Source organism: Pyxicephalus adspersus, chromosome 7, assembly GCF_032062135.1.
Source record: "Pyxicephalus adspersus chromosome 7, UCB_Pads_2.0, whole genome shotgun sequence".
Taxonomy (NCBI): domain Eukaryota; kingdom Metazoa; phylum Chordata; class Amphibia; order Anura; family Pyxicephalidae; genus Pyxicephalus; species Pyxicephalus adspersus.
The window spans coordinates 57445972-57460179 of NC_092864.1; the positions used below are offsets into that span (position 1 = coordinate 57445972).

Sequence of the window (14208 nt, forward strand, 5' to 3'; positions counted from 1 at the left end):
TAAAGAAAATGTTAACAAATGTAATTATGTACACATAAAAATATGTTTTTTAAATGAAACCAGAGTAAAGACCAACATTTAACTTGGTATCAGCCCCTTGTAATTCCCCGTACAATGACAAACTGAGAGTGATAGGGATAGAGGTCAATTACCTTTGCTGCAATGAAAATGTAATGACAAAGAACACACTAGCAGGTATACAAAAAGCAGACTGAACAAAATATTTGGCTCATCTCTGTTACCTTATTGTCAACTTATAGGCTGGGGTGTGGGAGATGACCGGCCTGTATGGCTTAAGAGCTGCTGAGAGACAGGTCACCAATCTGGTTCTGCTGTTTGGCTTTATGTTTAGCTGTTTGCTTGAGTTCAGCCTTAAATAAAATGGGGGTTGTCTTCCGCACATTGACTGTTTCGTTTATTTTTTTTTCAACACACCGTGCTGAAGAAATAACAATACCTTTTACTTATCCTTTTACATATCCTTTTTACTTATCATTTTACATATCCCTTAGCATTAGTTTTGCTAAAAACATGGTAAACACACTGTGTATTGTCAGACCTACATTAAAGTTTTAAATTTATTACTCGGCTTCTCTATATGAGTTACTGCACCATGCTGGAAACATGCTTCAGCTCATTTATTATTCTACATTTCTGGATTTAGTGATTCACTAAAAATCGAAAAGCTAAGTACAAATTATTTTGTTGAAGTACAAGCTGTTTGTCTGTCTGCCAGCTAACCTGTTACGCCCCTTCTCTTTAACAAACCAGCAATTACACACTTGTCACCATCTCAGAGAGCTGACAGTTGTTCTTTGTGCTGAAAACACTTTATTGCTGTTAACTATTCTCACTTATTTACGGCCTTATTATGTGCAAACAATGGCTGAGCATTTTGAAACCAAAAGCCCTTTCTTTACAAAATACATCATTTTTTGTACAGAGGAATATAAAGGAGTACCGCTTTACCTTACCATAACAGTAAGATTCCTGTTTTTCTTTCTAGGCACTGCTCCATCACTATATTTTTTTTTTGTTTTTGCCATTTATACACTAAATTATGTTCTGACTCTCAAAGCACATACAGTGTACACTGATTACAGTGATGTGTACAAATTTTGCTGCTTTCCAGAGGGACAAAGCAAGCACAACAGTCTATGGTTACATAAAATATTTGAAATGTTCAAGAGACACAGCAATCAACTTCATTACAGCAGAAAACGGACTGCAATTTAGCATGGTATGCAAGTAACACCTCAAGATACATACAGTATGCATAAAGAAAGAGGACAGGTATTTAGAGAGACAGGTATAGGTATTACCTAAACTCATCTGTCTTTGCCCTTAACATTTCAAACTAGTTAGTTGAGGTGGAATAGATCTTGCATATTTTACATGATATTTACAGGTAAACAAAGTATATATTAAGTCTGACAGCTATAATTATGAATAATGATCCCAAAAATATAACTGTGTATATAAATTTGAATTTTACACTTATGTTTAATGTCGACTTTGGCACAATAAATTTCATACAAGGGTCACTGATCACAGATTTTATCTAATCACTTGGAAATATCCTAATTGCGGAGACCAATGGAAATTTCTGTTCTAATATTTAAGAAATCTCATGGCTGTAAAAGCATAACAATATATTACAGAAAAAGCTGTAATAAAGTTGGCCAATGCCTGACTGAGTATGTTTTTTTGTACGTCATTAGGTCCAGTACAATACAAAAGTTTTTGTAATTGTTATTGATTTGATTTAAATATGAAAACATGCGAATCATGCACTGATGTATATTTGTACTAATTCTTGTTTAAAGAAAAAATGTTTTATGCTAATGCTACTAAATGTTAACCAGTGGTGGGTAACATGTTTTTTGTTTAAGTAATACTTAGAGCTGTGATCTAAATGGTGACATACAACAATGACATTTATACAAAGATGTTTAGAATTCACCCAGTTTGAATTTTACAGAGATCTACCACAGAGAACAGCATATATTTCAGGACAGGGACTATTTTTTTCTGTGGAAATTATTAGAACTAGATCTGATGCACAGGGGGTTTCATGAGGCTGATACAAAGTCAAATTAATTTAGAAACATTGAATACATTTATAAATATACTATTGATGGTGTATTAATGAATAAATAATTGCACTTATTTTGTGCATGTTTACAATTGTAGAAAAACTCAGTACCAAAGTAAACTTGATACAACAAGATTAGAGTGCTTATTGTTTGGTAATCCAGCTGATGCAATATATGCTACTTTAATTAATATTAGAAAAATGGAAAGGTAACTCACCCTGTGTATCCACCCAGATGCTATCTGTATCCAGAACAGAATCATCAATAGTTGTTTCATCTCTGTAATCATCTTGTGTTTCTGTCTTATATTCTGTTTCCTCTCTTTCTGGAGAGGCTGGCATACAAGGCGATCCTTCTTTGGGCTCTTCATTAGATAGTTCTTCTATTACTTCTTCCTCCTCCTCCTCCTCCTCCTCTTCTTCCTCTTCATCCTCTTCCTCTTCTGTTAAGGGCTTTTCATCAATTTCAGCAGGCTGAGTTGCTGCAAAGCGGACATTGTGAGCCACAGATTCACCTTGATCTACAGTAGTTTGCTCTACCTTAATAAAGTCATCTTCAACTGTTACCACAGACTCAATAATTCCTTGAGTTTCTTCCACATATTCCTTGACTGTTTCTTTATCAACAATATCTAACTTAGCCTCCTCAGGCAAATCTTGTGTTAAGTCTTTGCTACTTTCCTCTGTTACCTTTATTTCATGTATCTCTTTATCAGATTCTTCATCCACAGGTTGTGTTATCTTGTGATCAATTTCTTCTGTCTTTTCTACTGTCTCTAAACTTTCCTCTACTTGAGGTTCAACTACCTTTTCTTCTTCCTCTGGCTCCTCATGCTTTATTTCCTGTGTAAGAGGAACAGTAGTTTCTGTTAATTCTTGCGTGACCTGCATAGTGATCTCCTCAATATCTGTTTTTTTTGTATCTACAGGTGATGTGTTTTGGGAGCCTTCTTGTGATGGCTCTTGAGCTTGTTCTGGTTCACCGCTGGATTCATAGGACTCTTCCTTGTCAACTGCCTCTTGGTGTACTAAGTCAGGCTTGGCACCTTTCTCCTTTAAATCAAGTTCAGAAAGTTTGGTGTCCTTCCCAGTGGCTGAATCTTCATCAGAAATAACTTTAACCATGTAATCAGAATCTTTTTCAGTGACTTTGGTTTTAGCTTCGTTTTCATCTTCTCCTTGTGACTCCAGCTCAGAAGATTTAGCAACTTCTTGACTAGGTGTTTCTTCTGTAGATAGCTTGACTTGTTCAGATGTCTCTGTTTCAGCTTTCTCGTGGACAGTGTCAGGGATTGTTTCATGTTCTGCGGATTTGGAGTCTTTTATCGATATCTTTTCTATTTCATCTTTTATTTCTGAGGCTTCTTTATCTTTCACGACAGCCTCTATGATTTCTGTTTGGTCTTTAATCTCTGTTGCCCCTAATGATTCTCTTAACTCAGCCTGTTCTTCCCCTTTTTCTAGGACTGTATCCAATTTTGTCTCACCAAACTTTTTCTCCTGTTCTGATTCCCACCCAACAGATCCAGTGTCACTACTAGGTTCCTGCATTTCTTTTCCAAGCTTCTCTGCTGCCAGTTTTACTTCAATAATGGATGGATCTACTGCATAGCTTTCATAAAGGGTAGTCATTCCTCCACTCACACTTTCACTGTCTTGTACTGGAGATGGGAGAGGGACAGTGTATTTATTGAACACACAATAACCTAGTTCTTCCTGTTGACTATCTGCCTTTACAAGAAGGCTGCTTCCTTCAATTACAGATGCTTGTTGGAGTACACTACCTTCATCAATAATAACCTCAGAAGCTCCAGACTTTCTTCTGGTAACATCTGTTTCTGTACTTCCTGAATCTAGTCTGGATCGAGGTTGAGTTAAATCTAACATTTCTGGCAAGTCTGGTGCCATGATAGTACCATTCTTGTAGTACTCTTTACTTGGATACTGAGATTCACACAATGGCTCTAATTCAAACCTTTCCTTCTCAGTATCTTTTTCTTTTAGTTGTGTATCCTCTTCCTCCTCCTCTTCTTCATGCTCTGCTTCTTCTGGGAACGAAAGAGCTTTTTCAATAGCTGGTGTGGTGGCTGGCAAGTCAGCTTCATCTCCCTCATCTAGGCTACCACTTGTATTAGAAAGAATATCAGTTGCTAAAGGAGAAAGGTCATGGGCACGAGCATAGCTAAATCCCAATGCTATGGAGTCAAGGCAAGACATTGGAAGATTTATAGACATGCTTCTTTGCTCAATGGCAGATCTTCCACCAAGTCCTAAACTACGGCTGAGTGTCAAGTCATCTTTATTTTTACTAAGAAACTGTGATTTGTCCGCATATATATTTGGATCAATTGTAAATAAACGATCCCCTGGAGCTACTTTTGAATGCATCTTTCCAGATGTGAGTGTACTATACCCTACATCATGAGCTGCACTGACCTTTTCCTCAATAGCTGGGGATAAGTCATCCTCCTCTTCATCTTCCTCTTCTTTAGCTATATGTGGGATGGAAGCAGCTTCATAAGGGGGTTCTTTGACATCAGTCAACTCATAATAATCACTGCTTTGTTGGACACTGCCTTCTAAAGCTTCTTCTTTCAGAGCAGATGTTTCAAAATATGTCGACATTCCAGATTTATCTTCTTCCAGTCCTATTTTATGCTCATCTACATCTTTGCTATCATCCTTAGATTCTGGTACAGATTTCTCTTTAGAAGATTCCAACATGATTTGCTTTTCATCTTGTATCTCAAAAGTGTCTTTTTTTGATGTCTCCTGTTTATCTTTTTCAATATCGATTACTTTGCCACTAAATGTTTCATCCTGTTTTGGCAAAATACTCCCTTCACCTAATGCTTTTGAAATATCAGGCTTGGTGTCACCATACTCCCTTTCATCAAGTTGTTTGTCAGAAATTTTACTAGATACATCAGCTGATGTCACTGAACTAGGTATATCTTCCTTCTTCTCTGGACTTAAGCTAATAGCTTCTGTCTCTGGCTGAACCAGCTGACTGGGACAACTCTCAATGGCACTATCTTTGGCAATATCTGGGACATCTTTCCTGTCTGTAATGTCTTTCTCAGATGAATCTGTGGCAAGCAATGAGGTATGTAAAGAAAGTTCATCTTTAACAGCCAGCCCTTTATCCTGTACAGTTGAAAGTGGTACACAGCTTTCACTTGAAGGGAAACTAGAGAACAGGTTTTCCTTTACATTGCTTGTTGGGGATGTTGAAAGGTTATCTTTGCTTTCAGTTTCAACTTTGATAAAGTCTTGTTGTTCAGCTTCAGGAGAAGTAGGGGTGCATGGTTCTACAGAAAATGAGTAACCATGTGGAGCCTCAAACACTGTATCAGTGCTTGGCATTTGTAACGCTGAAGGCAATTTATCATCTTCCTTCTCTGGCTTTTTAACATCTTTCTCAGGAACCTGTGATGCCAGGATATCTTGCTTTGATTCCTCCCAAGTCTTGCTCTTAATTGATGAGATATCTTCAACAGCTTCCACAGAAGTAGGAGCAGAATCTGAATGTCCTTGTGCCCCCATCTTCGAGGCTGCAAGCAAATCTAGAGAAGTTTGACTTTTTTTTTTCACAATATATAAACCAGTAATTATTCATCACAGATACCTCTGTAAACAGATGCATTGCAGTTTATGTAACAAAGCCAAAAGCACAGCAGCTCATATGTAAAACAGCAGGGTCTGGGAATTACAGTAGATTGTAACCTGAATAACCCAAATCATATTACATGACAGGCAAGTATACATTTTTTTTCAAAAATGTTAGATGTTAAAATGTTACACTGCTGCAACAAACAGGGATGGTCAAGAGGTTATCTCTAAATTAGACTAATTAAATTGTATTTAATAAAGATACAGACCCTTGAAGATTATACCATTGTACAGGACAAAGAGAAGAGAGGCACAATTGTGTTGTGTTCTGTTTGGTAATTTTGAACAACAAAGTTATGAGAAGAAATGGTTTAATGTTGCATAAACAGTTAGGACCTATTTATACCATGTCAGTCCTTTGTGCTGTGTTTAATGAACGCATATTATTCCATGTTATATAATGCAATTGTGTGCTGCATTAAGGCTCCTGTGTTTAGTGATGCATTTGGTGTCACAACACGATGTAGTGTGTTACTATACGTTTCGACAAATGAGGTGTATTACAAATAAAACTATGAGGGGGTGCTGAGAATTTCCTGATTTTGCCCCCTTCCAGATGAAATAGAAAAATTAGTCTGGGGGCATATGACAGCCTAATATCCTAGTATGTAACTGTGCAAATATCAGGTCTTTGCAATTCTTAAAACTGTTTTTCTTTTAGTGAGAAGCTGTGATGGCAGAGGCACAAGCAAGTTTCAGGTTCTTGGAGTTACGGGCCGTCATGAAGTTTTTGTTTCTCCAGGGAAAGTCAGCAAAGGACATTCACACTGGGATGCCACAAACACTGGGGGAGAAGTGTCCCTCCTACAGCACTGTCAAGATCTGGATATCTTGTTTCAAGACTGGGCATTTCATCGTTGAAGATGAGCCCTGCACTGGGCGGCCCCCAACCTCAACTGACCCGGCAACCTGCGATGCTGTCCATGAGCTGATTTTTAAAGACCGGCGAATACCCGCAAAAAAGATAGCCCAGATACTTGACATCTCATGGGAGCATGGCTCTAGTATCACGGGACAGTATTATGCTAACCTCCTGGACCAGCTGAAGGAGGAAATTAAAACGCCATGGAAAGTTGACCAATGAGATCCTTTTTTTGCAGGACAATGCAACTGCGCACAAGTCCAACATTGTGGCTGCCAAATTGAACACCCTGGGTTTCCAATTGGTCCACCATCCCCCTGATTCACCCGACCTGGTCCCTTTGGACTATTATCTGTTCCGAAATTTGAAGAACACCTGAAGGGGTAACGTTTTGAGGACATTTCCGACGTCAAAGATGCTGCTGAGAGCTGGTTTGCGGCCCAACCAAAGAACTTTTATTTGAATAGTCTGGAAAAGCTGCAACTACTCTGTACCAAGTGCATCAATTTCAGGGGGGAATATGTTGAATAAATGTGTTATTTCATAACTCTGGCTCTCTTCTTTCTGGGCAAAGCCAGGAACATCTCAGCACCCACTCGTACAGTACACTACCATTCATTGTAGTAAAATCTGGTTACTGCATGTTACTGCAAGACATGTGGTGTAATTGGGCTCTCCTCCTTTACACACATTTAAAATGGATACGTAGGTTGTGTCAAATACAACATGGTTTGTTAGGTAACCTAGAGGTGGGGCAATTGGTGAAATTGGTGAGGAACCAACTCAAAATAAAATATCACAAATGTAAAAAGACTAAGTAGAGGTCTATTCAAACATAAAAAGAGGAGTCTTTTGGTTAAAAAAGTTTAAATAAAAAGGATGTCGCATAACAGTTTTATTTTATCAACTTTTATCAACTATACAATGATGAAAAATTGTTACAGAAGGGTGTTCAATGTAACAAATGCTGTTAAACATAGATGCAGATATGTTGTTTCTATAGAATATTAGATAGTGTAAGTTGTATAGGAATGAGACGATATTACTCATTCCTATACAATACAATTTACACTAATATTCTTTAGATACATGATTCACCTATGTCCCCTGAGGAAGCAGATATTATGAAATGCATTGGGCCCTCTAGGATGCACCTGTTAATCGTTGTATCAGTGAATACTCTGAATACAGTGAAGTTATTTTACTATAGTTTATAAAACCAACATATCTGCATCAGTTTAACAGCCTTTGTTATACGGAATTTCCCCTGTGTAATAATTGTTTATTATTGTACATATATACATATATACAATATATATAGATATAAACTGTATTCAACATCTTTTTTATTTGTACTTTTTGAACAAATATACTTTTATGTTTTGACCTCCACTGATTTTTTTTACATTTTCTGAAGGTTGCACCTAATATATATGTAGCACTGACTGGAGATCAGAGCAGCTAGAGAATGTTAGAAATTGTGAGAAATACACTAATTTTTTAGTGTAACAGTTAGAAACACTGTCAGACTTTTTTTGCTGTCCCCTCTCCTAATGACCCTAATAATGGGAAATCATCCCAATGAGTTCCCAGTAAACAGAGAAATCCTAATAGAAGTCCTAAACCTTCTCTGCTCTATAAAAAATTGCTGGTGATGGCTTTAATTACAATGTCATTATATTTTTTCTTTTTAGCCTTTTTATTAAATAATTCCATTCTACTGCAGTCAGTAGTAATCAGAAGGTGAATCAGAGGTGTTTAATGACTGTACAAAGATAAGGTATTTTTATTCCAAAGGACATTTTCCAGTAAGGACGACATGGCTGCAGAATTATACATCCTTCAACTATTCAATTTTAATTTGGAAAATCCAATGAAATTTTGGTACTTGCCCTTTGAATTCTTGATTTTAGCAATGTCAGATTTGCAGTTTATGCTTTATTATTCAGGTTACAGTGCATCTGTAAATACATGACAAACAGTACAGAGAGTATCACAACATAAAAGAGAGACAACATAGGAAAATATATAGAGTTTTGCAGAAATCCCCTTTTGATTGTGTATTGTGTTATCCAGCAAAACATTTTCTAGAATTCTTTCCCCAGTATAGACTAGATGCTACCTTCTAAATTTTATCAACCTCAGGTGTAAAGGAAGTTAAATGTGAATTCAATTTTTGGAAAATTCACTGATTTCTCATTGAATGTTTAACTGATAAACCAAAAAAGAACTATGGCTGGGGTTTGGCTTCATGAATCTTTGGAGGTGATTTACTAAAGAATGTTTAGGCTGTTTACATAGCAAAGTGAATTATAACACAAATTTAGTTAACTTGTGAATGTGATAAAAAATTCACTTTGCATGGATAAGCAATGTCAGCAAATGTAAAAATATAGGATTTTTGCTTGCATGTGATCGGATGGCTGAAATCAGCATAATTTACCCTTGTTGACTAAACCAAGTGAAATATTAATTGCAGAGAGATGATTCACTTTGAACAGTAAATAGCCTACATTCATTCAGTAAATCAAACTTCATATATCTTAGAGGGTAAGTTTACTTGTATATGTGGCCATGTTATTCTGATATATATGAACATACAAATATTGTGCATAATGCATTGGTGCCTATAATGTAAATGTTTCATACAAATATAAATGTTTTAGTTAAGTATTTTCCTAAAAAACATAATAAAGTAAATAATCTCTTCTTCATTCCACTTAGGTTAACTTCCAGATTTGTTCTTGCTTATAGTCAAGTAAGAACTTTTATTTTTAAACATGCGTCTTTTAAAAACAAAAGAACCAGCAAAACAGATCTTGTTTGTCAAGTAATGCTTTATGATGCAATGTTAAAAAAAAATTTAAAACCATGCTCCTCAAATCTGAAAAAGCACTTTTTTCTAAACTTTAGTTTTGCTTTCTGACAGAGTAACTGTGTCTCCAAAAACCTTACGGGTTTTGCATGTCCTTTTTAATGCCAACAAAAATTAGGTTGTGTTGCTCTGTAATTAACCTTCAGAAAACAATAGGATAATTTTAACATATGACAAATGACTGCTACCAGCTTGTATAAGACGCAGATTATATCTGTTGTGCTGAAGGTATGTAGATCATTGCTATTTTTTGACAATAATTTTATAAAAATTACAACAAATCATCAATGATTTTGCAATAGCTTCTATTTTGCTGGAACTTCAGCTAGCATTATAGGGTATAGGATACAGGAGGCAAAGAAGAGAAAATACTTACAGAAAAAGCTGTTTAAATGTTCATTGTGTCATATATGCCTATTTGTTCCTAAATCTTATTTAAAACTAAAGCAATAAGCTTTATTTGGAGAAAGTATGTCCCCATCCCTTATTATTTAAAGAAAACATGTAAACAGAAACATAAAACTTTTCATTACTGAGCTATGTTTTAGATCAATGCCTCACCAATTAGTGAAATATTAACTATAACAACCCTGTAACATATATAAAGCCAGCAATAGCAGCTACCCTGACATGTTCTACTTAAAAATGGTAAAGTTATCCCATATTCTATTAAATTTACCAAAACTCAATTTTTACTTAGGTATATCAATCTCAAATATAAACTGTATCTAAATTTAAAATGTTCTTATTCCCCAAAACATCCAGTAAATTCTAGTAGCGTTTTTAAGATGATTTAGGATGAAACAAAAACCCGTCTGTTTGGTATAGGCAATAAAAGCACTTGTCTAGATTTTTTATATAATAAATCAGATTAAATACATTAAAAATCTATTGAAAATAATTTGTTAAAAAAGATCATATATTTTAAGATACTTATACAACCACATACAGAAGAAAATTAACAAAACTTCACATTTATCAAGGCAGGAAAAAGGAATGCTAACTTATAGCATAGCATTGTAATGGGCAGCCGCTGACGGCAATGAATGGAATAAGACATGCTTTAAAGAAGATAACAGCAATTGTTGAACAAAAAAAAAAGATCAAGAAACAACATAAACAAAATAAACATAAACAAATGAAATATAAAATCAAGTTGAGAATCTAGGTGAAAAAAGTTAGAACTAATGTAAGAATTTAATAAATAAATAAAAAAATAAAACATAGAGGTATATAGTCATCAGCAATGTGACTGGCAAACACATCTAACATGGCATAAGAGAGACTAACATAAAGCAACAGCTTAGCAGCAAAGCATGTTTGTATCATGGCAAAGTAACCTGAAATCAGCTACTGAGGTAGGAATCGTTTTGTGCCGTCCATGACAGACAACAAACTGCAGTCAGCTTAGGAAAACAGCAAAGCCAATTATCATGGCAACACACAGGAATGAAACAGCCTCAGATAAGCATTTAAGTTGGACTCGGGGAGCAGTTAACATGCAGAGCATACACAGGACACACCTTCCTCTGGTAAGGAAGGCACTACAACAGCAGACGACTCTGCTTCACTTTTTGTAATGCTTTTTCCATCTGCTATTTCGCATACAACACTTTCCTCTGGGTGTTGTGTGTCATCAGATCCTGACTCTGATTGGACCTGGCTGAGCCCCAAGCTGGAGGACTCAGTTGGCCTGATTTCTCCCCCCTGAGCTTTATCGTCTTCTTTCTCAGTCACAGGACCCTTAACTCTCTCTTCTTTGGTGTTGGAAAACAAGATGACATGAAGAGAACAAATAAGACATTCACAGGAAAGTTATGAAGAGAACACCTATGAATAGAACACCTTATTAAATGAAAGGTTTGGGAAAAATAAATGATTTACTAATATATAAGGCACTTCAGTTGGCCTCCCTAGTTTTATATCTTTACTTATCTCTCAACTGTTTTTGTCATATTTTTGATTTTTGAACCCTAAAAATATAGTAATGTATTCAAATGGATATGGCTGAAAATAATATGGACACAAATTCACAGGGGATCATTGGTGGGATTAAACGTCATACATTGGATCCTCTGTTACAGGAAATTAATTAGAGGAATATAATCACTTTACGTCAGTTTAGTTTACTTATAAGTTTTACTTCAATTAACTTGCCAGGACACTTGGAAATATATGTTTCATTAGGTTTTACCATAATTTATCATTAAACAGTTTTACAAATCTTTAGAGATAAAATTATCTACATGAAGATACAAACCGTTTACTCTTTAACCTTTTTATGAACACAAACTAACACTGCAAATAATGTTTGATTTTATAAAATGACTTCATATGCTCATAAGTATAGAATATGTTCCATTACGTGTTGGGTAGAAGATGTACCATGTGATTGATTTGAAACCTGAACACAGTTTTTTTTTTCAGCCCATTAAAGCTGTATTCTCCTAAAAATGTTCATGGGCATTTAGAACATGTGAACATTTTACTCCTTCACATTTCAAAAACACAGCCTCAATGTTTATTTTACAGCCAGACAGTTGAAGGGTTTCCTCCCATTCTTGCACAGGTATTCAATGGTTGCCCCATACAGAATCTTCTAGTGTGTGCCAGATTTACTATCCTAATAGTATATACAGTAATAATTGAAGTCTAATTGTTAGACTCTAAAATATAGTTACCATATACAAAACCACTGAATTTATTGCAGCTATCTATCAGAATATAAAAAAAAATATATATTATATGTTAGTATCTTATAAAGACTATGTCAAATAAGTAAAATGTATGAGCAAACCACATAACTGCAAAGAAATACAATATTTTATCTCGTCCACCACCGTGCTGCTAAATGTTGCTTTGATTCTAAGAATAGGTCCCATTTGCCATTCCCCACTGGGAAACCAACACTTCCAGATGGATCAAGATCTCCTACATCTCTCTCTTGTTCCTTTTTGCTGTCCATGTTATCAAAAGACACAATAGGGGCCTGGAGTTAATCAGGAAGAACCAATGAGAGCTGTGAAGGACTCCGAAAATCAACATTTCATGGGAACAGCTGCTCAAGTGGCCTTCAGTGTCCTGCAGAAGAGTTTATTCTGTTGTTTCTTCTTTACAGGTAGATGGTTTGCCCATTGATTTAACTTTTGTGATTGGATCTTTTATATCTTTGCCAGGAGAATTCAGCTTTCTTGTAATGCTGGACCATAGTCTGCATTTGAGTTCAATAATAAAATGGTGTCAGATGATGAGTGAATAGAATTCTTTTATGAGTAAAATAGCATATATAGTTATTTGTATAGGAGAGATGATGCCTCCTAAAAGAGACCCATTAATGTTTTTAACTTTACTCATGCTGCAGTTAGTTCATCAGCCAGTCAACCTTTTGGCTGCTGTGGATGAGAAGTGTATTTATAATTAATATATATTTATATATATATATATATAATTAATGTTAATAATAATAGTTATTATTATTATTATTATTATTATTATTAATAAAGTTGCACATTTTTCCAAAAATCCCTATTTATGAAGTGTACCTTTCACAATGCCCTATAAAAATACTAAAGATCTAACACTGTAGGCCGTGAAAACTGACTAATTTGTGAATTTGAAACAAACCATAAGTAATTTGATTTTTATCCAGTAAAATATATTTTCTATTACTTTTTGATTTCTAATAGCAAAATGTACAAGTAAAATGCAACATATGACATGGATGTAGAAAACGGTATATAAATGGGTGAAATGTACCTGGTAGGTTTGTATTAGTGACACTTTTGGGGTATTACCATTTGATCATGATATTTTAGAACTTTCCGCATTACTTCTATATACTGTACATTTTGCATAGTGTATTGTATATTAAAATACTCAAGGGACCAATGCCATAACAAGGTCTTACCTTCCTCCACCGTTCCCATCTGTTCTGAAGCTGGTGAAGGGGGAGGAGAAGGAGGCAAATTGGTGGTATCTTCTACAGCTAGGATTTAAAGAAAATTAAAGCAGGTCAATGAAATGCATGACTCTATCATGAATAAGACATGTAAAAACATTTATAAGCTCTGCATAAACAGAATGTAGGACAGGGATTCCAACTGGGATCTAAATGTTCAAAGTATGGGTTTGGCCATATGCTTTGAAAAAAGTTGAAATGCATAATCTTTACATTTTTACTTAAAAACAGTTTTAGGTTGAGATAAAAGTAAAGCGATTTAATCTAATAGCCTACATGGAGAAACTATTAATACTGTTTGGTTTTAAAATGGTTAAGGCTTCCGCTGTTTAAATTTTTGTAGCCCCGATATAGATTCACTGTCATTAGGTTTGTGTAGCAATCTTCTCCCTGTTTGATTTTTACCACCTAAAGTTAAACACAAAGGAACTGATTTTTTAAAGCTCTTCAAGACAAGAGGAGATAGACTATCATGAAAGAACCTGGGTGATCCGGAAAACCTGGAATTAATTTCTTAAAAATATTTGGTATTAGTTGGCAAATGTTTTTAATTCTGGCTTCGTCAGCCTTCTGACAACTTAAGTGAACATTTCTCCACTGACTCCCAATGTACAAGGACATTACAATTTCACTGTTTGCTTTTCAGAGTTGTGATTTATAACAGTGAAATGCTAATGATCTGATATATAAGGCAAAGTCTGGTTCAGCCCGATTAGTTCTATACATTTGTAGGAAGATTGACATTT

At 35.3% G+C, this 14208-nt stretch overlaps 1 protein-coding gene across 13 annotated transcripts in view; it reads right to left on the bottom strand.

The window, feature by feature from the left end:
• The window catches only part of MAP2 (microtubule associated protein 2), a 129261-nt gene that overhangs the window by 17264 nt on the left and 97789 nt on the right, over positions 1-14208 (bottom strand). For 8 of the 13 annotated variants that reach the window (XR_011921750.1, XM_072418591.1, XM_072418593.1 and 5 more), the window contains 3 exons: positions 13412-13489; positions 11028-11261; positions 2314-5661 (listed from right to left, as the gene is read on the bottom strand). Coding sequence is in view for 12 of the 13 variants with exons in the window: in XM_072418591.1 (XP_072274692.1) it covers positions 2314-5661; positions 11028-11261; positions 13412-13489 (3660 nt within the window). In the remaining variant the exon portion in view is untranslated. The remainder of the gene's footprint in view (positions 1-2313; positions 5662-11027; positions 11262-13411; positions 13490-14208) is intronic. The other 5 variants (XM_072418599.1, XM_072418600.1, XM_072418602.1 and 2 more) reach the window with 3 other exon arrangements.